The 25,531-nt window shown below is 43.3% G+C and overlaps 4 protein-coding genes across 7 annotated transcripts in view; 2 read left to right on the forward strand and 2 right to left on the reverse strand.

Annotated features, from left to right (window-relative positions):
* The window catches only part of LOC308364762 (dual specificity protein phosphatase 14), a 2,253-nt gene extending 469 nt beyond the window's left edge, over positions 1 to 1,784 (reverse strand). Inside the window, exons 1-2 of one of the 2 annotated variants that reach the window (XM_080837996.1) lie at positions 1,723 to 1,784; positions 1 to 1,022 (exon numbers count right to left, since the gene is read on the reverse strand). The exon at positions 1 to 1,022 is cut by the window's left edge and continues 469 nt beyond it. In XM_080837996.1, the coding sequence (XP_080694122.1) occupies positions 470 to 1,018 (549 nt within the window). In that variant the 5' untranslated portion in view covers positions 1,019 to 1,022; positions 1,723 to 1,784 and the 3' untranslated portion in view covers positions 1 to 469. Of the gene's footprint in view, positions 1,066 to 1,722 lie in introns of both variants that reach the window. The other variant, XM_080837995.1, reaches the window with a different exon arrangement.
* An 869-nt stretch (positions 1,785 to 2,653) lies between these two features.
* On the forward strand, positions 2,654 to 3,622 carry sft2d3 (SFT2 domain containing 3). The gene has a single exon (XM_080838082.1). It carries the CDS (start codon positions 2,670 to 2,672, stop codon positions 3,336 to 3,338), a length of 669 nt encoding a protein of 222 aa, XP_080694208.1. The 5' UTR covers positions 2,654 to 2,669; the 3' UTR covers positions 3,339 to 3,622.
* Positions 3,623 to 4,825: 1,203 nt separating this feature from the next.
* On the reverse strand, positions 4,826 to 22,794 carry wdr33 (WD repeat domain 33). 3 transcript variants are annotated; one of them, XM_080837941.1, is made up of 22 exons: positions 22,658 to 22,794; positions 18,943 to 19,170; positions 18,616 to 18,684; positions 18,137 to 18,241; positions 17,830 to 17,925; positions 17,571 to 17,722; positions 15,762 to 15,859; positions 11,614 to 11,740; positions 11,251 to 11,405; positions 10,990 to 11,068; positions 10,757 to 10,867; positions 10,394 to 10,488; positions 10,211 to 10,297; positions 9,944 to 10,080; positions 9,664 to 9,816; positions 8,682 to 9,482; positions 8,457 to 8,517; positions 8,001 to 8,310; positions 7,315 to 7,475; positions 6,916 to 7,014; positions 6,275 to 6,475; positions 4,826 to 6,000 (listed from the first exon to the last, which is right to left on the reverse strand). In XM_080837941.1, the coding sequence occupies exons 2-22, from the start codon at positions 19,144 to 19,146 to the stop codon at positions 5,843 to 5,845; spliced, it is 3,459 nt and encodes a 1,152-aa protein (XP_080694067.1). In that variant the 5' UTR covers positions 19,147 to 19,170; positions 22,658 to 22,794; the 3' UTR covers positions 4,826 to 5,842. The 3 variants fall into 3 exon arrangements, with proteins under 3 accessions (XP_080694067.1, XP_080694066.1, XP_080694068.1); XM_080837940.1 differs by having other exon boundaries at positions 8,001 to 8,313; XM_080837942.1 differs by lacking the exon at positions 6,916 to 7,014 and having other exon boundaries at positions 8,001 to 8,313.
* Positions 22,795 to 23,289: 495 nt separating this feature from the next.
* On the forward strand, positions 23,290 to 25,422 carry dusp28 (dual specificity phosphatase 28). Its single transcript, XM_080836942.1, has 4 exons — positions 23,290 to 23,396; positions 24,034 to 24,390; positions 24,554 to 24,642; positions 24,983 to 25,422. Exons 2-4 carry the CDS (start codon positions 24,046 to 24,048, stop codon positions 25,083 to 25,085), a joined length of 537 nt encoding a protein of 178 aa, XP_080693068.1. The 5' UTR covers positions 23,290 to 23,396; positions 24,034 to 24,045; the 3' UTR covers positions 25,086 to 25,422.
* Positions 25,423 to 25,531: the final 109 nt, after the last annotated feature.

Genomic DNA, 25,531 nt, shown 5'->3' on the forward strand with positions numbered 1-25,531 from the left:
GGCACTACTGTACCACCGAGACAAAAAGCTCATTTATCTCCTTTCACTTTGTTACCAGTACATTTATGACACAATTCTGGCTAAATGTATGAGAATGTAATTGAAAATTCTGACCCTGTTGCACAGTGGATGTCAAAACAACAGCACAGTGGATGTCAAAACAACAGCTTTGAAACCAATTGTAGGTCCAATACATTTACAATATGATATGCGCTGTTGTGCACACCATGTGTGTTACATCTCACTGTTGTGTATTTTGGGAGGGACAGATGTTCTAGCACACTCCGTCACTTTTACACTAAAATATACTACAAAATGCCTGACTACCCTTTGTCTTCTGCTGAAGGATTCCAAATGAAAAGTGGCCACTGATCAGCAAAATCAGCAGCAGTTCATCCTTCTGCTTCCGGGCTCTGACTCAGAGATCCTGTTGTCTGTTGGAGTGGCACGCAGATGGATGTAATCTCTCTCACCACTCGGAGCAGTATTTGGTGGGGGCTCTGCCAACTCTCTCACATCCATATCTGAGAGGAGCCACAGGGCGCTTGGCGGGCATGATGGGCTCCAAAGGGGCTGCCACCTTCACCGTGTTCTTGCCGTAGAGCCTCCTCTCATAGTCCAGCAGCTGTTCCCAGAAGCCCACGTTGAGGCGGATGGCGGGCCGGCTCTCCTGCACTTGGCCGTGGGCCTGCCGCAGCGTCAGCCCCTTGTGCTTCATGAGGTAGGCCATGACCAGTGCCGGCGAGCGGCTCAAGCCAACTGCGCAGTGCACCAATGTGCCCCCGCTCCGGTTGCCATGGATGCGTGCCGCCACGCGGTCGAAGTGGTCCCCGAGGCGGGCATGGGGCAGGTCAGATACAGGGACACGGACACACTCCACCCCCGGGTAGATGGGGCAGGAGTGCATCAGCGTGACATTGATGATGAGGGTTATGCCTTTGCGGTTGACCAAAGCCTGGTTGAGAGCAGCGTCAGCCCCACTCAGGAAGAGTGTGGGGTTGATCTGGGAGACAGACATTGTTCTGCAGGGGGGGGGAAAGATACCCATCAGAGTACTGATAAAAGCTGGGAAACATACAAAATGACACAATGGTATCTTAGGACTTGAATAGACACAGAGTAATCTGGAAGACAATCACTGTGTGACAGGAAAACAACGAATTGCCAACTTTCTTAAAGCATATAATATCACCACAACAAAAACAGGTTATACGTGGCATGCTCACATACAACACTATAAAACAGACCAAAATAGCAACACAAATGTCTGATGAAAACTTGAATAGAGCTGATAAAATCTTAAAGACAGAGATTGAACTACAGGAATAAGCTATCACCATTATCAGGTATTTCCTTTAAAATTTGCATGGGAAAAAACTAAACATACATCATAGTCACTAAAATGAAGACATTATGGTCATATATAGACTTATTACACCTTAAGGAACACTATATGCATCAGAACTCTTGAACAAATAGCACCCCCTTCCTCCCAGGTCAGTACATTAAAGTATGTGTTTTGTGATTTGTTTTTAAATACATTATTCTCCCGTATCTGCCTCTAATGGAATTGGCTCTTTGCAACAGGTAATTTTACCCTCTAGGAGTATTTCCACTTTGTTTACATGTGAGTGTGTACGTCTGAGCTGTGGGAAGGACCACTTAGTGTTTCACAAACCCTGTTTATGTGTTGTTTGTGCAAGGCTGTGTTCAGCAACTGACCTGGTCCCTCTGTGTGGTCTTTGCCTCTCCCGTTTGAAGGGGCTTCTGTTCTAGGACTTAATGTTTGGGTAGAGAGGAGGTAGCCCCTTTGGCCCACTAAGAGACCCTAAAAAGGCTTTAAGGTCAAATGGCCAATGGAGAGGGAGATTAAATTTAGACCAACTCAGCAGCTGGGGACTAGCCCAAGGAAGATTTACCCATTCATCTTCCTGATAGCTGTGCATTTAGTAATGCACTAAGAAGCATGAAACAGCCTACCAACAATACAGTATAATAACAATAATAATACTAATAATACACATACAAATAAACAGGAAAAAAGAAAGGGCTTGGTAAAGTTCATACAGAGTTTATAATGACAAATACAATGTAGGCTAATGACAATATCTACATTTATAAAATACCTTATGACAATATGCAAAATGGCAAGTTATTATTGTTGTTCTGAAACTATATAAATTAAATTGAATTGAGTTAAGTAGGATTTAACTGAACTGCTGAACTGAACTGAATTCTGTCTGGATGAAATACATTTGCCTTTTTAATTTAAACCCACTGTTCTGGCCAAAGAATGCAATGCAATCCATTTGAGATTACAGGCCTATTAGGCCATCTCAAATATATAGAAAAAAGAATAATAATTAAAAAATATATATATACATAACATAATTACTGGAGCCATGATCTTTTTTTAACGATTTAACATCTCATAAAGATCCGCTGAAATACACCCAGGGACTTCACAAAAGTAAAAAGTATAACTGAACGTGTGTGGATGCAAAAAGGTAGGGAATTTTTTTTTTGGTTGGCTTTGCGTCATCATAATACGACAACTCTACACACGTCGCTTTCTGTGACTGCGGCTACATATCATCTGACAACTTCCTGTTAACATGAAGATCCGCTTATATCCATGTTCCACTTCCGACAACAACTTATGAAGTAATATGGCTGAGTTGAATCGACAGTTACAAGACTACTTGGCGCAGTCAAAAGGTGCCAAAACGATATCTCAGTCCAGCTCCAGCACAACAATAGACATAGATGAACCTGCGTCAGCTCCCGGGAGTTGGTTTGGGAGGTGGTCAAGTCCAATTTCATATTCTAGCCTACGCGGATCTACGGGCCAAGGGACGAGCAGCGGATTTTCCTGGCCATGGTCTTCCGAACCGGACCCTTGTTTACCGGGTATGAGCCGCTCGCAGAGACTCGTTGCTTTTGGGACTTGCATTTTCTTCTCGGCATTGTGCTTTGGACTCTCAGCCTTGTATGCCCCTTTACTCTTGCTGAAAGCGCGTAAGTTTGCGCTTCTTTGGTCTTTGGGCTCTCTTTTTGCTCTCCTCGGCGCAGCCATCCTGCGAGGACCCAGCAAGCTCATCGCGACACCGACGCCTGGGGCAGTTGTTTACCTCTGCTCTCTAGGTGGAACTCTCTACGCTGCTCTCAGTCTCCATAGCACACTACTGACGGCACTGGGAGCGGCTTTTCAGATTGCCGCGATTGTGGGCTATGTAGTCGCCTTGCTGCCTGGTGGAACCGCAGGGATGCGGTTTGTTGGTGGAATGGCCGTTTCGGCCATCAAAAGAACTGTAACCGGCAAAACCATGCCAATCTGACCAATTATATTTTGAGGTGGACTGTCTGACAATGTGTTGCCGTGCGCTTTTCTATCGAATGGTAGACTGCATTGACACTTTCTTTAATACCTTCATCATAGGGTAATAAAACCCTTTTCAAGGACCATAGCCCGTTTTTCTCATAGCAACTTTGTAAAACTTGAGCTACCTTAGAACTTTGAGGAAGTCTTGTTTATTAAAGGGACCAGGCTTTAAAGAAGTCTTGTGACTGGCATGTCAAACCTACTTAACACCTGTGTAGGAACTGTGATAAACGATTTTTGGTGACATTCCAGTAAACTATTTGAGTGTAAGTGCACCCAAAAATTGGGTTTTTTTCAGCTGTAAACTAAATGATATGTTTGAACTGTGATGAAACACAATGCTTGTGTAAATATTTTTATTAAAAAAATATGGGTTAAAAATGGCTCATAATGGTCTCTTTAAAATCATCCTGAACCTTTCAAGGCTAATACTGACGTAGCTACGACTATTTGGTGTATATATCCATGAAATGAGTGGCCCACCTCCCCCAGCGTGAGTCTCATTCTCATTTACTGCTCAAGACACATTCAGAGTATACAACCACTCCTCTGCGCCTTGCCCATCATTTTGCATTTTTCATGTTCTCCTTGGACCTTCTCCCCAGAGGACAAGGTCTAGAGTCCTTATCAGTAGTTCTGGAATACAAGTTAAGAGTTTGGCCAGATAGCCCTCTTCACTTTCACAGAGACTGAGAATTGAGGCCAAAAGACTAGAAGGTAGACAACAGTAGTGCATGATAAAGGGTAATCAAGCGAACACGTACATCTTGAAGGTGTATCTTAACCGCAATCTAGGTGCATTCTAACCTGTGAACAAAGACCTTTCAACTGTGTTGTTTTGAGAGGCTGTGTGGAATGTCAAGAGAATGTGTTCAAGCCGACTCATACCCAGCTGATCTGAAAGCTTTAATACGTTCTCAACCTCTTTTCTACCATTAGACTCAACCTGATCTCTACCAAATGATTTTACCAACCAACTGATTTTCAGTTTCACAAGTGGTTGGAAGGAAACATTATAAATGTCCCACTTCAAAACAGTTGTACTGAGCGTTTCCTCAATGTGCAGCTGTATGATGTGATGGTTTGAGTAAGGCCTTCTAGTTCTCAACTTTATTTTTCCTCCTTCACTTAATCTTGTAGTAGATAGTACTTGTAGTACTATCCCAACTGCAGACAACCACACCACATAAGAGTGTATACATAAGAGTGTATACATTTGGACTCCCATTTCCTTCCACCTCAGACCATAGTTGCATATTCCATGTGTTTGTTGTAACGTGAGTACTAGCTGACAAATGCAGTCTCATAAGGTTAATTTACACTCATCTGATCCGAAAGATGGCTTCTATTCATCAATGAAACAGCATTGTATGTGGTAAATTACAAACAAAAAACAGACCAATGGATTTATATAAAGTTTTCACAAATTCTATTGAGGTCTCATACAAAAAAAGGACAGAACGATGACAATCTCTTGACAAACTGTACATTTAGAAACAAAGCCAGCAGCCTTGATTCTCAAGAGTAGCCTGGTAATGTTACAGAATCATTTTGTTCCATTATTTTATACAGAAAGGAAAATTTGAACAGACGGAGTCGACAGCCGACGGAAAAACGGCTAGAGCTCCATCGATCATCATCAAGCCCGGGAGGAACACTTTTCACGTCTGAGTCATGAGGGAGGACACCGTTCTATTTATTTCCTCTGGATGGATATGGCTCAGGCCGGGGATGAGGTCTCAAGGGTGCAAACCAACCCAGGGAGAGAGTGGTTAGACCACCAGTCAGTCAGCCAGTGCTCCCGAGGACACAGGCAAGCCACCAGGGGGTGGAGTGGAGTGGGGGTGGGAGTGAATGGTGACCGCCATGAGAGCTGTTCCATGCTCTGCATCATACACAAGTTCTGACATGAAAGCACCCATCATGTGACTGATAGACATCAGAGCACCACACCATTCAGATCACTCATTCATAACCACCCAGCTGAAAAATACCCACACAAAGGAAGAGAAAAAAAAAAGACAAACAATAGGCCGTGGAGCTTTGAGTCCAACTTGGTACCACAGTGAGAGTGAGGGGGTGAACATCGTCCAGAGGCTTGTTGCTAGATGCAGAGATACATGGCTCTCTGGCGATAGGGGTGGTGAGGCCGTAGACCAAAGTTCAGCTTTTCAATTCATTAATTCATTTCATTCAGTAATCACGAACAGGCCAAAGGAGCCCAACAGTCCGACACACCCATCACCTTCTGTGAGGAACCAGTCAGAGTGAAGAGATGGGGCCACAACGATCATGACGCCCTATCAGAGATGGGGGGTGAAATGTCACATGTCCAATCAATACCCCTTCATCCTACCTCTGGTCAGAGGCTAAGGGTATGTCAGAGCCCTGGGCATTTGTGGTGACTGTTTCAGGGGCACCTCTAACCCCCGTCTTCACGAGCCCTGGGCTCTCACACTCCTATCGCCCTCGCCCCCCCCGCATGGACCCTCGTCTTGTGGTGGGTCCCGAGCTGGGGCCACCTCCGCCCCTGTCTGAGCCGCCTCCCCGGCCCCAGCCTCCTCTGCCCCCACGTCCTGGGGGTCCATAGCCTCCCTCTTCTCGTGGGGGTGGTCGACCTGAGAGACAGTCACCAAGAGACAGAGTTTAGGTCACAAACACAGACACAGACATTACAATCATAAATAGCTATGACTATAGTTATCTACACAAAAAACATTACACCACACATACAACACTCATTCATCTTTTTCAATTCAGTACATGCCTTCTCAGTATGACGGTGTATTTTTACTGCCACCGACTGCCGGACAGCAGAACAAACAACAGGACCTCATACGCAACAAAGGAATAAGATCCACCACAGCAACTGCAGTGCCATTTCTCCCTCACCTGCTCCTCTATCCTCTGGGCCTGCCCCTGGTGAGTCCTGGTCACGCGGGTCACCGGCGCCCGGGCCGTCATGCCACGGCCGCTTCCGTGGTGGCAAGGACGCCATGTCCATGCCTTGCAGAGAGGAAGAGCGCTCTCGGCCAGCAGGTGACGGGCTGTCGTGGTGGTCTTGCCGTGGACCCTCCCTGTAGGCCTCATGACCTAAACGCACGTATGCATCCGCACAGGCACAGAGCCAGAACACACACACACACACACACACACACACAACCACACAGGCACAAATCAAACATGCACGCACATACAGCCGGGACACACACATTCAAGATGGTCTTCAATTCGATTTGAACTTTTAGCTGAGAAAGTAATGTAATACAAAAAAAAAAGCACATACTGGTAGAGAACAGAGCACCCCATAATCCCAAGGGTGATCCTTGTGTCTCAGTAAAGCACCAGCTCAAGCATAGACTGTATGAAATAGCCCTAGCTTAACCAACACCCTCTCTAAATTAGCTTCATCTTTGCCATCTTATGCAACAACATTCCCCTGCATTACTACCCTAGCCCCCCAAAGAAAATGCTAGCTGTCGGCACACACACTATGGCACACAGCACAAAGCACCCTTAGCGTTTAGGTTTACCTGGGTCTCTACCCCCTTCCCAGCCCTCTTGGTTTCCTCCTCCCTCATAGTGAGGGGGATACTGGTCAGGGGTGGGGAGCAAGCCCGACCTTCCACCTCCTGAGAAGAAAGATGACCCGTTAACAATGTGCTGCTACACTCCGGGCCACTGAAGGCAAGCAAACATGCAAAGGTAGAGAAGGAAACGACGAGGGGGGGAGAAGGGAACAAAATAAGAGAGGCCAAACACCAGTGGAGTTAAAAGATAAATGCAGGCTGAGAGACACGGGTGCTGGTGTTAAGGACACATGGTAGCCTGTAGCACTGGACTTCTGAACTACTGCTGCCACAGTGAGGAGGAGGAGGGGGCATGGAGGGTAAAAGAATGGAGGGCAAAGTTTGTCGCGCTTGCTGACTAACCTCCTCGTGGCGGCCCTCCTCCGCGCGGCCGACCTCTTCCTCTGCTCTCCCAGCCCTGGCCCGCGTCCTCCTGGGGCTCGAAGCCCTCCTCTGCCCCGTACTCTTCTTGGAAGCCCCGGCCGCCGCGTCCCTGGGGGCCTCCTGGTCCTCCCCTCCGGAACCTGCGCAGAAGAACAGTCATTCCCATTTAGAAACACTTTGCAAAACACAACACAACTTAATCCAAAAAGTTTGTATCAGAACAGGAAACTACTCAGGTTTTATATGATTGGTGATCATGTGCTGTTGCCGTACATCCAGAACTAAGGCCGTAAATTAGATTTGTTTTATAAATTAAATGAGTGCAGTGCAGGATCTATTTTACAGTGTTTCAAAAGAAGAGTGCTAACGTTCAGAGAATGAAGGACTGGGATAAAGCAGTCTTTTTCAAACAACTGACCCATTATCTATGCCTCTTTATCTTGAGTCAAATTTTTCCCCGGGGCTCTCATAGCCATCAAACCTGCAGACCAAATGTGCCATCCTACAGGCTTGTGTGTGCGTGTGTGTGTGTGTGCGCGTGTGTGCGCGTGTGTGTGTGTGTGTGTGTGTGTGTGAAAGTTTGCAGATGAGCAGAAGCATGGAACACAGGACACTCCGAACCATCATAACCACAACAAAATAGAAGAGAGAGAGGGGCAAGCTACCTGTCGTGACCCCTGAACTCGCCATCACGCTGGTACCTCTCCTGGCCTTCCCAGTTCCCAGAGGAACCCCCTCGGTGGCTCCTGGGGTCTCCCTGGTACTCAGAGCCGCCTCTCCTCCAGCCCTCTTCCCCACGCCCATGGAAGCCACCGTCTGAACCCTCAAACTCGGGGGGTCCACGGCGACCTTCTCTGGAGTCACCCCAGTACTGCCCCCCTCCTTCAGAGCCCTGGCCAGGACCCCCTGGACCACCGGGCCCCTGACGATCAGGCGGTGGACCTAAGTGGTGGTTGGGAGGGCCACGAGGACCATCTCCTTAGGACAATGTGATTAAACAAAAGAGGAAATAGGAAAAATGGACAAATTGTTTAATTTTGACCATGTATGAATGCATGCCTAGAAAGACTAAGGAACATAAGACAAGGACAAGAGACAGGAGTGCTGCGGGGCATCTTTACCGTTGGGTCCTTGCTGTGCCATGCCATGCATCATGGACTGTGGGCCAGGATTTTGCCCCCCCTGAAAAACACCATTTGATTCGTTAAGATTCATACACAGTTGGAATAGAAAGAAGAAGAATGATTACGAAGACCAGCAAAGACTACAATGACTGGAGCTAGAAAAAGTTACCGCTGACACATGGCTTTAACTTTGAGACTCTGGCCTGGCCCTGGTGTGATTACCTGATTGAATTGTCCTGGTTTACCCTGCTGCATGTATGGGGGTGGGCCTTGCATGTTTCCAGGAGGTCCCTGCATATTGGCTGGTGGTCCTTGCATGTTACCAGGGGGTGCCTGCATGTGTCCTGGAGGTCCCTGTCCATGCATTCCCCCAGGTGGGGGCCCTGGCATGTTTCCCATGCCATGCATGTTGCCCATCCCGGGGCCTGGCATGTTGCCATGAGTCCTGGGGGGGCTGGGCAAAGGAGGTCCCATCATGTTGCTCTGCATGGGCCCTTGGGGGCCCATCATGTTCCCATGGGGTGCTGGCCCCCGCATGTCCTGGTGCATCATGCCTGCCTGCGGCGGCCCCTGACCATCTCTGGGCCCCATGCCTCGTGGAGGCATCATGCCACCTGGTGGCCCTTGCATCCCTCCAGGAGGAGGGCCCTGCATTCCTCGTGGGCCTGGCGGCATGCCATGGGGCCCCTGAGGGCCCATATTCCTCGGAGGTCCCGGGTGCCTCTGCATACCCTGGGGGCCGTGAAAGTCTGGGGGTCCCATCATGCCCTGCGGAGGGCCCTGTGGCCCCGGGGGTCCCATGTTGGGGCCCTGAGGCATGAAGGGGCCCTGCATCCCCCCTGGACCCATGGGGGGCATGTTAGGTGGGGGCATCTGCTGTGGGGGCATGTTCTGGGGAAAGCCTTGAGGAGGGGGTGGCATCGGTCCTCCTTGGCCAGGAAAAGGTGGCATCGACCCAGGCTGACCACCAGGGGGATGCATGCCATGCTCAGACAGCTGAGACATCCGCTCAACCTTTAGTTGCTGGGAAGAAGGGGGAAAATTACGTCAAAACCTGAAGGCTTCCACAATCATCAATTACACAGGAATTCAAGCAGTTATACATAAAATATTGAACATAAAATCTGCATCACTTATTGTTTGCCAAATATTTTAATATTGTGTGTGTGTGTGAGACCATGTGTGTGGAAGAAAGAGATCTCACCTCTAGCAGCATTGGGTTGCTATACTGTAGGGAAGCCATTTCTTGTTCGATCTCTGACTGGGTCTTCTTTTTTCCATCTGCCTTCTTCTCATCCTTCCTCTCTTTGGGCATCTCGCCTGGAGCAAGGGCAGGCTCCTTGTTTTCTGACCAGGCCTGGCAGATAGATAGCAGAGTGTGTGAGAGAACTACCGCAACGGCGCAATGACGGCCAACACAGCCTGAACACCGAGAACCAAAGGAAGAAGCATGGACAGTGTAGAGTTCTAGTCCGGGGGTGTACCTGTTGAAACTGGGCTGGGATAGGCTTGGCGTAGGGCACTTTCTTCTGGGGAACTTTCTTCAGGTCTTTCAGCATGAGGTCCTCCATTCCCCAGTCCAGCCCTGGGATGGTCATCTCCGCCTCAGCCGCTGGTTCTTCTGCAGCACCAAAGCAGCCAGGGGTGATTATATGCACAATGCATTTCAGTAGCTATGAATGTTGCAGTTAGCCATTCAAAGAGAGAGAAAGTAACAAAGAGAGAGAAATGAGAAAGACACTAGTACTTACTAGTCTGCTCTTGCTCCATGGCTGCTTTCAGCTGCTCTGGGATTCCCATGCCAGGGATGGAAGACATCCTGTCTGGCTCATTGTCATCTGCCAACACAATACAAACCAGGTTAGCCAACATCCACCCACAGACCACATACCTTCCCATCCCTTTGACTGTCACACACACACACACACACTCACCATACTCCACACCATCCTCTGACATCCCTGGTAACAGGTTCAGATTGTACCGGTCACGCATTTTGTCCCCTGGCCGATTTCTGGTCCAAAATTTACTGAAGACAAAAGAGGACAGTCAATTTTTACATTACTTAGAGGTATACACAACTGATAGACAAAAGTCACTGAAAAACACTACTCAAAGTACTAATAAGAAGTAGATACTACGAGTATCAGTGCTGAGATAGTAATGACTGCATTACTGTGACTGACAATGATTGAATTCTGTTACTAACCCAAGGGAGAATAGTACTAACCCTAGGATGTAAACCTTGCTACTGTATAGTGTGACTAAGTTCTTTATCTACAGCTGCTGAGACTAACCTTGTGTGGTCGTTGGAGCCAGAGCACAGGATGTGGCCCAGTGGATGCCAAGCTAAACTCCAGATCATGCCCTCATGTGCCATCTCCATACCACCAATTTCCTTCTCCACCCTGGCAACAGAGAAGACACAGGCACTTCAAAAACAGCACAAGAAGGACTGAGGAATGTTATTGATATAAAAAATGTGCTAACTGAATTCTTCCTTGTTAATTTGTATTTCCACCCGTCTTACCCAGCCTGCCAGAAGAGCAGGGATCCATCGGAGCCCCCACTGGCAAACATGCCCTCATGAACAGGGTGCCAGGCCACAGCTATGGCAAGAAAAAGCATACAAAACATGTCACAAAAAAAGTGAATAGCACATCGGGATAACTCTAAATTAACATAGTCAGACATTCGGCTTATCCACAATGACACTGTGCAAAATGCTGAAGTTAATATAAAACACAAACAAGCTCATATATGCTTTTTGCTGCACTGGCCCCTGACATACCGGTGGCCTCTTTTTTGTGGCCTCTGAAGATCTGCAGCTCTTCCTTCAGGTTCCGGATGTCGAAGAGCTTGCACAGATGGTCACGTGACGCCGTCAACAGCCAGTTGCCATTGAGGTTCCACTTTACTTCCATCACTGTGTTCTTGTGGGCGTGACTGGAAAACACACAGATAAATTAACACACCGCTTAAACAAGGGTGCTACATTTCTCCTCCATTCAAATCATCAAGCTTTAAGACTTTGTCAAGTCTAATTCTTTCATTTGTTTTAGCAATTTAGGGACTTTGTCTAATTTTGCATTTCATATCTGTGTGAAAAGCTGTGATAACTGAGGATGGGCAATAGGCCCCGACAGGAACTTACAGTGTGGCCAAACTCTGTCCCGTCTTTGGGTCCCAGAATTTTATGGGCTGCTGGCTGTCTTTGCTTCCGGACACAACCAGGCCTTTGGTGGGGTGCCAGTCGACACACTTCACATCTGCTCCGTGACCTAAGGACCAAGATAGCAAGACATTCTTCTACATCCATGTTGGCAAGAGTCCAGCACAGTCAAAACACTGACAATGGTTACAGTAAACAAACTGAAAAAGATCAGGGATTATAAAAGAGAAATGAATGCACTTAGTAGGTAAACAGAATGGAGCCTTAACTATTATTATAGGTAAAAAAAATGTTTTTGGTGTCTAGATGCATTTGGAGACATCTGTGAAATGAAGAGCACTATCCATGTAATGAGATTAGGGAGAGTAGAGATCATTTAAATGAACACCTTTGCAACCTCTCAGGCAATATGATTGCTAAGTTTGATTGATATTCATGTATATATAAATAAAAATAAATACGCTGCACATTTTCGAATCAAGGGATCCATTACATTTCCATTTGTTCCATTCGATCATGAGGACTATAATATTATGTATGAACACCACAACAGCGCACATGTATGCTGCTGGAGAATTTTCCTGTAATTGGCAAATGTATGTATGCGTATATATTTGTGAATGAGTGAGTGTGAGAGGGAGTGTGTGTACATGATCGAGGGAGAGACTGGCACAAATAACATTGAATTGGACATATTAGGGGAAAAACTGTTCAGGTAATCAGATCCTAACGGTTAAAGCTTCTAGCCTTTTGATTCCACATATTTGAGAAAATGCATTGAGACTGGATCCAATTTTAATCTTTACAAGAGGCGAGATATTGGCTCGTTTTACTTGAAGTACAGCTGCCATCATTTGTTAACATGCAAATGACCCTCAGTGCTTCACAATGCTGAATAGACAGACCCCTACTACTACATGTTATAAGCCTCTTTCTGTTATACATTCACTGTACACTTGATCCCTTTACCACAGAACAGTAATTTTAATGTATTCGGTCGGGTAGGCTTTGGGCCCCTGAAACAGCACTAAGAAATGCTGGTCAAGGTGGCATGTAACTTCTGAGTGAAGCTGGTGAGGTCAGTTTTGTGAGTCACAAATGCCCGTTACAAAATTAACATGAGGGAATGGAACATGGCTTAAGTGATTACAGTGTTTGAAAGGACGCCTTTATGAGTGTGGGCAAATCTCAGAAGAAAACCCTTTTCCAAGAACGGCAAAACCACAGAAAATAACTGAAACCTTGCTGAGCTGAAAATGTTGTGGGACCTCAATTAGAAATGCTGCACACTGCCCTAATTCATTTGCTTTAGAATAACTGAGCAGTTTAGAGTTTCTGTGTCTTGCTGTAATACAAAAATAATTAAAAAACATAAAAAATTCAACTCGCATCTGTAGCTCTGACGGGTTAAATTTGGTGTCAATTGCCAACAACCTTTTGCCTGTGCAGACATCCTCTTTCAAAATAGATCTCAGTATTTCTGAAGAACCAAGTGTTTGTGTGGGAGGTGAACAAATAAAAACAACAAAACAAAAAAAGAAGAAGAAGTCTTTCATGAGCGTTGCAACAATCAGTCTGATCTCAGATAGAGTTTAATAATCAGGTTGCTCAAGGTCTTTTCTACCTGATAAAGTGGTGCTATAACAAGAATGTTTATGAGGAGTACCTCTCTAGAAAAAGGAGGTGCTAAAAAATCTCGATAAATTTGAGTATTGTTTTGTGATACGGTATCTATTCTCAAAAACACCACATACATTATTTTATTGATTACATGCAAAGATTTGTGGCAGACAGTTTAGTGTTTAAACCCCTGATTACTAGATAGTGTTGTAACCTATTTGACTGCTCCACTCCAACATAAAAAGGGAAACTGAGATTCAGACCTGATGAATATGGTGGTGTGCTCTATGTACCATTTAGAACTGAATGTCACAATGTATTGCCTTAGTTTCAGCATCGCAACATACTGAATCATCACCCCTGTATTGCATCACCAGACTCTTGCCAATACTCAACCCTACTAAAATAATCTGAAACCACCTGGAACAGCCAAAGACTGGCTAACTGTACACACAGACATGCTGATAAATCTTTGGTCGATTATATGAAACCTCAACCGCAAATATAAATAACTCTGTAACCGATCCTTTTCTAAACCCCTAAAAACTCTCTGAAGTGGTATAACCATTTTAAGGAGCCTGTGAGTGGTAAAAAGAATACTTTATCTTTCAGTGATCAGGATATTCAAAAAGAACACAAACTAAAAGGGAGGGTACCGGGAAAATCTCATTAGAGAACCCATCCAGTGTTTCCACAATTATATGATTCCATTAAAACTAAAATCTAAGGAGGGTGTGATGGATATATTGAGGGAAGCATAAAAAAAAAATAAAAAAAACCCCTGCAATGTGTTATTATCTGAGTGCAGGCACCTAGCCAAAGCAGTTATGTAATCACCAAGAGTCCACATGGGCAATGCATTACACACCTACTTTGCACTTTATCACAATGTGATTGAACCTCTCTGTGAACTTGTACACAAATGAATGTGCACACGCAAGCAAACACACGCTTGAGGTGGGTTGTTCCAATTATTTTGCTTCGGAAAAAAACTCTACACCTCCCACTGTTGATGCTTCTGTGATTAATTGTATGAAACAAATACTCAAATTTGTATATTTAATAGGCTATGGTTTAAGTATTGACTGGATCCGGTCCAATTTTTATAGATTAGTATGGGACGGGCTTTAAACATACAAAACCATTTACACTGGCAGGGGAAAGTACTACAGTAAAGAAAATGTTAAGTTAAAGGGAAGAGAAAGTTGACAACACCTTTCAAATATTATTATTTAGATACATTTGAATAAATCTAATGAATTCTGGAAAACTGTTGAACTTTACTTTGCTGTACAATCACTAGAATGGTAATAGACTTCCACACAGGAAGTTTACTATGTTAGTTATAGTTAGCAGCTTACTTAAGAAGATGGATGCACAAGACCATGTCTAATGAGCCAAAATTCAGGAATGAGGTAATGTTACGTGAATCTGCTGCCTTGCCATACAGAACGTCCTCACTAACAAAAGTTTCCACCATGAAAAACAGACATGGAAACCTCAGTTGACAATCAACTTCAAAACTAGCAGAAACATTGCTTTAATAGAAGAGGCCAGCAAATATGGAGCAACTACACTGACTTTGTCTGTTGTTACATGGACTGATTTGATTAGAGCCATGTAAAAATCAGCACCTCATCTCCCTGCTGAATTTGGGTTAAATCCGCAAAGCCATTAGCAGCAACAAACTGATCATATCACTTTCAAGGTCATGCGTCTACAGACATGAGAATGGAACAATCGATCAGGCAATCAATCGCTATTTCTGTTATGCATAAACATGCACAATAGACGTCCGAGGGCGAGGGCTTCTTTCAAGAGTACACATGTATCACAAAGCAGATTACCAAAAAATTAAAAGACTAATGCTTAAAACATGTATTAAATAACTTTGCATATCTAAAATGTGCAACTTTATGCAATGTAATGCTTAGAATTAAATCAAATGTTATTTATCGTTCATTAAGGAAATCTACCATGTAAAATAAAAGCCTTTATTATGTTGTACTTTATTTAGTATGAGGATACGGGTAGCAGGTAAGGAAAGAACAAGAAAATCTAGACTACAATTGTCTAGTGTCATTTACCCCCTCAACGACATCCAAAGATTTGCTACATTCAAAACACTTGGAGGATAGTCTCTCATAAATACATCATCATAAAGAGAGATCTAACTCAATTGCAAATACAACCTTGCCCTGTGGAAATGACTTGATATGGTAAAAAAACTGGTACTGATGACCAACCCCTTTGATCAATGCAAGCAAGACACGTGAAAAGATGGTATGAGGGTGTTTTTAGTTTTGTTTTCCCAGCAAAGTTATTTTTGTTTCCCTTAAAAAAATAAACTGAAATAAGAGAGACAATGTGAAGATGTGTGTGCTGCAACTGTGTTTGTGAGTGAACCAGAGTGCAACCGTTTGCCAGTGAACCCGCAAGTGCATGAGGACATGGCATTGTTACATTGATAATAGGTGCAGTACATCTCTCATCAGTTAACAGAAACATACCTCTAAGAATCCTCTCTTCGTGACAGCGGAGAAAGTCCCAGATGCGTACAGTTCCATCATCAGAGCAAGTGGCAAATTTATTATCCGTGGGAGAGAAACTGAAGACACAGCAGGGAGAAAATCAACATTGCAGAAGGACTAAGCAGCTTTGGTGGCTTCAAAACCCAAGAACAAGGAAGCATCCGATTCTGACTTCTCTGCCAACACGGCTACCAGGGAGAAGCAGTGAACTGCCCCCTTGGATTCCATAGAGGTCAATGTCTGTTGCTAAACAACTTACAATGGTCAATTACCTTACATTTTCTTAATACAGATTTAAATTTGTCTAGAACTACCTCAACTCAAGTCTGAATAGACAACTCTAAACTCCTGCCCCACCACAGAAAAGCTATGGTCAAACAAATCCTTCCCTTAAATCTGACCAAGTGATCACAACCAGAACTACATGTTCCCTCTAGACTTGGAGCACACACTGTGACTATCGAGTAGTCTAACACAACCAAATGTCCAGACCTACTACACAGAGCTATCCACAGAATACCAGAGCAAAAGCAGCTACTTCACCAAATAATTTTTTCCCTTTCTAGACAATCCCAAAATCAAGCATCTAGTTCATATAAATAAATCGTTCACGTCTGCACGTGTATCCTTTCATTACTGCAGTGTTTACTGTAAATGTTGTCTAATGAACCAAGGCCCAAACAACTTCAGAACCAAACACATCAAGGACTATTCTTTGGTAACTATTGGTAATACGTACTCTCATCTTAAACTATGAATCTCTGTGCATTTTATTTTTTGTTTAGAATAAACAAAAGCGGAACTCAAGGACCATACACATTGGAACATTGCATTACAAATACACTAATATAGCAGTATGGGTAGTTACTGCAACCAGGGCAGAGGTGGGGTAGTGCACTCACAGTGAGATCTCAAAAACCTGTGTCACTTTTATTGAACACTGCTAGAGATGTGGCTTGTCTGGAATTAGATAAGGATTAAACCACACTGATAAGAGTGCCACTGGGACTGGGTGGTCTGTGATCCAGCTACCATGTGCTAGCATGTGCCGGTTAATACTGATCCAGCTGGCATATGTGGTTTCACTGAATACGCTACTGATGGCATTTATTTACTGAAAGAGTTAAAGATCCAAACTTTATTTGAAACCTGGGACTCTTTTGAGGTGTGGTAATGCCCCCAGTAACATTGGGGTGGTGGGGGGTGGCTATGGAATGTGTCAGTCTCAAGTGTGAGTTGAAAACCTGAGTTAAGATGAGAACTAATGGTGCATAGGAGACTCCAACGCACACAAGAGAACAATTTCTGTCCTTTCAGGAGGTCCCAGTAGACTCCCTTCAAAATTGTTTTTGCACAAAGAGGATTTTTTTTGTCCCTCTCATTTCAAGACTGCCAATCCTTGCTTGTGTACTCCCCCCCTCCCCCCCCCCCCACCAAGATGTTGTCAAAACCTTTTTATAAAAATAGATGTCAATTCTTTATTTTAAAAGAATGTGAAAATAAACCTTTTCTGTACATAGTAGTTATGTAGAGAAAAAAATGAAGACACATAATAATAATAATAATAATAATAACTCATGAGCCACAGGTGATAAATCAGTGCAGTGTTGCAACAGCACACACATACATCCGTCAATCATCCAGGACATGAAAACAGAAGGGCAGCACAGTGAGGAGTGTACCAGAACAAGGAGCACAGAAGGGAGCCCCCTACAGGCAAATGCATGGCATTGCAGGGTCACTAACAGGTTTGTGTTAACTACAGAAAATGGTAGATTTGGTATAGACCTGGCCTCTCTAATCGCCTCCTTGTGGGCCTGGAACATCTTGACGTTGTTCATGTTGGACTGCCAGTACTTGACGTAGCCGCCGTGGTCTGCAGTCAGCATCCACATGTCATTATGAGACCAGGTCATGGCCCGTACGGGACTGTCATGGGCCTGGGGGAGAGACAGCAAGCACAGAAAATCTGGGTGAGTACAAAACATAGAATATTAAGAACATTAAGAATTTGGTACATATTCCAAACAGCTAAATGGATATTTACCTGTAAAATGGTCTCAAAGTTGAAGGTGAGGCCGTTCCACAGAGTGAACTCCCCACTGGAGGCCCCAGTGACTAGTCGCCTGCCCTCTGGGGTCCACTGAAAACAGAATGCAAGGGGAGCAGTGAGTGAGACTGGAAGTACGAACAAAGTGTGATGAATGAATTAATCAAATCCTGTGATTCTCAGTAAGACTCAAATCACTGAAGCATTAAAATATATAAAAAACAAACATTTTATCAAATAGTAAAATTCAAAAGTTACTAAATGAACCACTCCAGGAATAGGAAATGTCAAGATAATCCCTTACCCGTACAACAAAGACAGGGCATTTCACTTTGTTGGTGGACGTTCTGACAAACTTTGTGGTGACTGCATTCATGGGGTTGTTGAGCATACCCACTGGGGGCACAAGCTGCAAACAAACAGCACAAGTTATATCCTTGGAGCATCCCGGGGGAGAAACAACAAAACCCTGCAATCGCTCATTCAGCTCCTAAAGCTGCAGGCAGCACCAAGGTCCAACAAAAACTTCACAAATACCTTGGTGACAATAAATAAAATTTCAAGCTAGTTTCAGTGTGACCCAAATATAACTTTTAGGAACTACCAACATGGCTCAATTGTCCATATAGAAGTCAGCATACCTAAGTGCAATTCATTTGCTTCAAAACATGTGTGTGTGTGTTCCATCATCTAATTCAAAGGATGCCAAAAGCAATGATTTTGAGCCACAAAACTGCATGATGAATCAGAGTACTCAGAGTTTTATCTTGCACATGTACTCACATCATTGTAACACCCTGCATCTGGCTGGATGGCGCGGAAATCTCTATGGTCACGCTGCCACAGTCGATTCTACAAAAATTATAGAAAATGACATTCAACAAGGGCCTCTCGTCCTGGGATTAAAAGGTTAATTTCAGAACTTCCCCAGACCTTCCAGTAAGTCTACAGGGACGTAGACAATGAAAGTGCATTGTACCAAGAGTAAATGGTAAGAAAATTGCACATTTTCCAGTTCAGCTAGATTTAATCTACTATATATATATATATAAATATTTATCTTTTCCCAGAAGAAGCTCCTGTCCCTGTCCAAAACTCAATGACACGTACCTCGAGGTATCTGATAACGGAGGGGTTGTAGTCGATGGTCTTGCGGTTGACGGCCTTCCTCATGCGCTTGCCATCAAATGTGAGCTGCTGCATGGCCTGCTGCTGGGCAAAGTCTGGCCGCTTGTAGAACAGCTGCCGTGGTGCCTGGTGCTGGAACCGAGGCATATGAAAGAACCGTGGCGGGGAACTGAGTTCTGTCGCCATGGTGACTACCGGAGTCTGGGAAATCTGGGGAAATTAAGGGGAAGCGGTGAGTGAACAGGATTCCTATGTTAACAGTCAGAACCTACACATACAGTGTGAAATACCCGTGATGACATCATTCATCAACTACCATCATTATTCTGAATAAAGATTTACATGCACAACAGTCTGCCATGTCTGGTTTCTAAGCTGAAACCCTTCTATGACATTCACCAGTGGCCTAACTGGTTGGTGTTATAACTACCTCCTAATTTCATTGTCTACCACCATGTGCTTTGAATTAAACTGCTGTGCTTGTATACACGGTTGAAGCATGAACTTGGGGTGTCTTGTAGTATGGTAGTAGTTATAACACCAACCAGTTATATATGTATATATTATAAATCTATTATAATTTCCCAAAGACCCACATCAAATTTTAGAAATGTAGAAAGGCATAATAGAGGTTTTTTTCTAAAACTAACAATGGACACATTAGCCTATAACAGTCTAACATCACAGTCGGCTCCGTTAAAAGCCAGCTACCATGCAAACCAATGTACTTTGGCAGAATCGATCTGTAATTAGCATTTAAAATGCACACAGGAGTGTGTATTATTTTGAGGGATCTATTAACAGAAAGGGAATACAGTATTTATTATAATTGTGTATAATCACCTTTAACTATGAATGATTGTGTTTTCATTAGCTTAGGATGAGCCCTTCATGTCTACATTGTGTTGTGAGCAAGTTAGAAACCCAACTTTTGACAACCCAGTTTTTGACAAATGGAGAGTCATAATTGCACCAGAAAAAGTGAGGAGTGAACTTCTGTTGTCAAATAAGCTCAAACTTGGGACAGGGAACAGCAGAAAACTAGGATACACATTGGTGTGGCCTTTCCAAGATGGAATTGCTGATGAGGGACAAATGTTTTCAGAGTGACGCCGAAGCTGCCTGTTTTATTTAGTAATTTAGCCTACCAATATGAACACAATTTGGTGTTTGATCATTTTAGTTAGAACATGGCCATGGGCATAGTTACCTTCACACAATAACTTTTGTCCCCATGTTAACAATGAAAAAATAGCTAATTGCTTCCAGGACTGTAATTTTACATTTGGGCACCAAAAGACCTGGTGACATTACCAAGATCAGGCCGTTGCTGAAAATGATTGCCAATAAATAACATAAGTGTAACATAAAACAAAAAAGCTTTCAAGCTTGTGTCAGCCAACAACTCATAATTTCAAGTACAAGGAAGCTGTGAATTTAGTCTGCAAAAATATGACTCAAAGCAGTTTCTAAATATTACCACTTAGGCATTGCAACCTCACCGCTAAATGCCACTAAATCCGACACACTGCACCTTTAACAAGGGCTGATGAATTCACTGGAACTGATACATTATACATTTGATTGTATTATGAGTGTTTTGATAGGCATCACATTTGTGCCACAGAATCATTCTTATCGTCTAACGACCCAAGGATCGGGATTGAATAGACCTGTGATGTCCCTGGTGACTCTCCCGTGCTAGGCAGAGCACACAGAGAGCGGAGCTGCAATGTAAACCACCAGGGGAATAGTGCAGCATACACTAATAGCCAAAGCTGGTATTGCATAGGGCAAACAAACAATTACGACAATTATTATACAGTAAATTTTTCCAACAAGGTCTGGAAAAGCTCCAACCTGAGTTAAACCAGTATGCACTCTCTGTGTTAGCAACAACTGTGCTTCATTTGCAAAACATTAAAGGGAGGTCTAAAAAGTAGCCGCAGAAAAGGCTGCACAAGGACAACTCCCACCCACTGCAGCACAGGTGTAAGTCCATATCATCCACATATATTGGCATACACACTTATAAATCAACACTTCAACATACCAGTGCCCTCAATGCTTTGCTCTCAGCTGGTTTTCAATGAGAACACTTCAACTGAAAAAACATGGCTTTGCAATCATGGACACTTCTCATAGTGCACAAATGTAGCAACCAAATATGAACAACTTTCACAACACCCAAGTGTTCCGAACAACTGTATAGGCTGTATAATTTTTTTCAGCATAGATCATTTCTATGAGGTGTCCAGAACAACATACTAAAGGTCCTAAGAAATCCTAGTTGAGGAAATATGTTTAATTCTCATCAATCTAAGTTGTGTGCTAATAATGCACGGCAAAAATACACCTCAAAAATGTATTTTTTTTCCTTTACTCCTATCAAAATTAAACTTTACACGATGAAAGTACCCATGAAAAGTAAAAAATTTTGATTTACAAGTTTCTTGTGAAATGAATTTTAATATGCACATGAGCTCGACACTTATTAATAATTCGATTAGTGTATAGCTCATTTACATATTAAAATTAATTGGGCTATAATGCACAGCGTGGAGGACTTCACACAGATACAAAATAAGAAGCCTGAATGGATAACTTGGGAAAAGTAAGTATTGTTGGTATATATATAGTATATTTGGTATATAAACCAAACTGAGCCATTATCAATGTCTGCCATATCGATTGCAAACAGGTAAAATAGTACTACCGCTTAATCAGGACAGAGTTTAAACATGTCTATACCAAAATAGGTACACTAAAGGTTGTTAACTCAAACCAGTTTGCTTCCTGATGCGTAAGACAAAAAGGTAAACAGTTCACATCAGTGGCAGGGGACAATTCAGATTGACGGCGAAATTACCAAAAAGAACTGAGACAGAAAATTGACAGAAACAAAAACACCAACTTCAAGACCTACGTCCACGTTTCCGGGCGGTTAGGTTAAACACACATTTGAAATACCTAATTTACCGTTGAAAATCATTACATAACGTTAAGTGGGTTCCTTTATCATGTAGTTAACTTGGCTTGCAAACGGTCCCAATCTTAATAGTTTGAGCCAACAAGCATTAGCCTATTTTCGATACCTTAAATGTTACAAAGATGTGCTTGCCATCTCGATAGCATCGAACTAACGTTAACTGACTCTACCGTAAAACTACAACCATAAGCTTATGATTGCCAGCGCTCTGATCAATTAAAACCGTACAAGTGTAACATAGCTAAGTTACGCTGACTTTCTATTAATGTGGTGGTAATGGAAATTTGAGTTCAAACTGAATTCAACCACCGATTTAACATTACCTGACCACCTCCGATCTAAACTACACCTTTAATCGGGGCTAAAGCAAGTGTGTTGAGAATCTTTTCCTGTTTCGGTTGCCGTGCTAACCACAATGGCTAGCTAGTTAGCTAACTGGCTTGCTAAAAAGCTAACAGCTAGCAAATGGCTTCAGAAGCACACTTAATCACGCACTACTTAACGATACAATGTTGGAACAGTCGTTTTGGGTGCAACATAATGCATAAGGGGATTTATTTATTCGACACTGACAAGAACACAGCTATCATTGTATCAAGAGATTCGGCGTGTTTTTCTCGCAACACGTTTAAATGGCGCCCCATTCGACTCATCAGCTCTCTCCAGCTAGCTAACGTTAGTTAGCCAAGTCGGTGCTGACGAACTCACCTACAATATCCAGTTGTGTCTACCTACAATTAAAACACAACTCTTCCTTGGGCAGATGACAGTATTCTCGCTCCCTGTAAGAGTAAATCAGACAAATATCTCTAATTGTACCGCTTCGACATTTTCGCTACCGCTAGTCGACCATGGCCTCCGACTCGAGGCTGTCCAACATCTTCTTGCTGTGTGTGACATCATTACGTATACGGCGGGAGAATCAACGTCACTGTGTAAGCAGATAGTATTAAGGCAGTTAGAAGCCTATTCTAAACATAAACGTTAAATCGTTCGCCCTTTACCTCCTACTGACTGCAAAAGAACACCCAAACCTTCTGCTGGATTTATTTTAAAGATATTTAATTTTATCTCCTAAAATATTCTGCTTAATATAACTTAATACGTATGTAGCCTACTTAACATTAAATAAATGACCTATGGGTTCTCTTGAGCCAACGTTCATCTTTTAATTTACATATGGAAACAATTACAAACATTTAGCTTTCCACATCACCACCCTTAATGTTATATTGTAAATGCTACACTAAAGTATGACTTTAAAGCTAAATGTATCATGTGCCGCATTTAGAGGCCATGAGAGGGGAGGAGTTATGAACATGGCAAAGTGGGAGGACGCAGCTCACAATGTGTGCGCCACGATGAAGGACAGCACAACGAAAGCGGCCATGGGTCTATCAGAAGAATGTAATATCCGCTTGAAAGAATAGAAGAGTTCTCTTCTCAGGTTAGATGTTTTCACATTTACACAACATATCTTATTATCTCTGACTGAACTTCCCATTATGTAGGCTATCGACTCGCTCACTACTTGCATTGGTTCATGGTTGATGTCTATTAAGCTCCTGTCCCAATACAAACTCCTCCCCATATTGTGCATGCACAATGAGCCAGAGGCTACTTTGTAAAAACAACCAGTTTGTCATTATACAGTGTATTTCAGTGTGGCAAGGCCAATACTGTACTCACATACAGTAATGCATCACCTTACACTTAGTACTAAGCATTAGGACCCAGAGGAAATCCTCTGTGTAGGCACCGTCCTTTGCAGTAAATATAGCCTGCTATGAAGCCAGAACAGTTCTCAAGTCACCGTCCTCAGAGGAAGAACTTGTGTACTATCTGCATACTCATATGGCGGCTGTTGCTCGATTGTGTTTTTGAAAGTAAGGGGGGTTAGTGTAGTTCTGTGTACAGAAATTATACTGAAAATGTGTGTGCCTGTGTGCAGTGTATTGAGATTATACAAAGAGAGAGAGAAAATGAGAGAAAAGAGAGAGAAAATAATGAATGAAAAAAAAGACATGCATCAGCTTAAATAACTGTTCTTGCTTCTCGTCCATGTTTTTGTTACCCACATTCAGTGAGAAAGAGAGATGCTGCAGTTGTGTAAGGTCACAGAGTGCCTGCTCATCAGCAATGCCCGGTCAGCATGCAGTACTGAGCTAATCCAGCAGGAGGCAGTCACCCTCTGCATCAACGTTTCTAGGCAGCAACCTTTTCCCTCTGGTCATGTCAGCACGGTCCGGATCCCTGTCTTCGATGACCCAAATGAGGACCTATACAAGTACTTTGATCAGTCAGCGGATGCTATTGCTAATGAAGCTGTACGGGGCGGACACAGCGTTGTGTACTGTAAGAATGGCCGCAGTCGCTCAGCAACCATCTGCGTTGCATACCTAATGAAGCATCAGGGCCTCTCCCTAGCGGAGGCATTTCAGGTAGGGAGCGTGCTGTTATGAAGATCATTCACTGAGATATGTTCAGCATTTACCAAAATAGAATAGACAACAATGATAGTTTTGAAGTATGTTTACGGCCTTGTGTTTGTGGTGGTCTCTGCCTTGAATAATGCCATTTTCTCTCTCCCCCTCATAAATATAGACTGTGAAGAATGCCCGTTCAGTTGTGGAGCCAAACCCAGGTTTCTGGGCCCAGTTGGAGAAATATGAGCAGGAACTGAAGAGCAGGAGGTCAGAGGATAGCAGCCCCATCATCCACCCTCCATTCTGATTTAGTCTCTATAAGTTCCCTACCTTTCCCTTTCCACCTTGACCCAGGACCCCCATCATGATGAAACTTAAGGGTTAGGTTTAGGTCACTCAGGATCATTAGGCTCCTAAAGGAAAGTCCCTCCTGTGCAATTCCAGGCACTGCTTTAAAACCATCACAACCATCCTTATTTTAAATATGTATCTGTAAAGAACCAAGTTTCGTGCTTGTACAACCATTACCTATTGTAAATGCTCATACTGTTGTTTATCACAAATAGCTTTTTGGGATATTAATTATTAATTTTTTTATAAATTTCAGAGCAATGCAAATACATAAACCCAAGCACTTCTTCTGGCGGTCTACCGAGCGACTGCTTTCATGGAGGAGACATTCATCACAACATAAATTCAGTGGAATGTAAATTTCTACGTAATATTCCAGTATGCATTTTCTGTTGGATTTATCAGTATGGAAACAAAAATGTTCAACCCAGTAAGACCACTGAAATGATTGAGGAAATACCATGTTGTTGAACAGCCCATTACTTATAACTGAACCTCCTGTAAGTCTTTTAGTTATGTTCAAGAACTCTTAGGCTGCATGTTTAGCAGTGCACTTGGGTTTTTTGTCCCATCCAACTGTCAACAGGGGATACATGAAACTAGATAATAGCACCAGCCATTAAGGGCTATTATCATTATTAACTCAACCCAGAATCTCAGCTGCCCATGCCTTGTTGATCCACTGTTGATGGAAGGCAATGCACTAATAAAATGAATAGTGTGTACAACTCACATTAAAAGTTTGTTTTAAGTGTATTACATTGACATTTCCTATGTATACACTATTCTGCAGATCATTTTAGAC

The sequence above is a fragment of the Sprattus sprattus genome (assembly GCF_963457725.1).
Source record: "Sprattus sprattus genome assembly, chromosome: 4".
NCBI classification, from domain to species: domain Eukaryota; kingdom Metazoa; phylum Chordata; class Actinopteri; order Clupeiformes; family Clupeidae; genus Sprattus; species Sprattus sprattus.

What these genes read in the sequence shown, in the direction of transcription:
- sft2d3 (XM_080838082.1), top strand. Translation starts at nt 2,670, where the DNA reads ATGGCTGAGTTGAATCGACAGTTACAAGACTACTTGGCGCAGTCAAAA.
- wdr33 (XM_080837940.1), bottom strand. Translation starts at nt 19,146, where the DNA reads ATGGCGACAGAACTCAGTTCCCCGCCACGGTTCTTTCATATGCCTCGG. An exon ending in GAGGCGATTAGAGAGGCCAG is followed by an intron (nt 15,860 to 17,570) that starts GTCTATACCAAA and finishes CTGTGTCTTCAG; the next exon opens with TTTCTCTCCCACGGATAATA. An exon ending in GGACAGAGTTTGGCCACACT is followed by an intron (nt 11,406 to 11,613) that starts GTAAGTTCCTGT and finishes TGTGTTTTCCAG; the next exon opens with TCACGCCCACAAGAACACAG.
- dusp28 (XM_080836942.1), top strand. Translation starts at nt 24,046, where the DNA reads ATGCTGCAGTTGTGTAAGGTCACAGAGTGCCTGCTCATCAGCAATGCC. An exon ending in CCCTAGCGGAGGCATTTCAG is followed by an intron (nt 24,391 to 24,553) that starts GTAGGGAGCGTG and finishes TCATAAATATAG; the next exon opens with ACTGTGAAGAATGCCCGTTC. An exon ending in CAGGAACTGAAGAGCAGGAG is followed by an intron (nt 24,643 to 24,982) that starts GTCAGAGGATAG and finishes TATAAATTTCAG; the next exon opens with AGCAATGCAAATACATAAAC.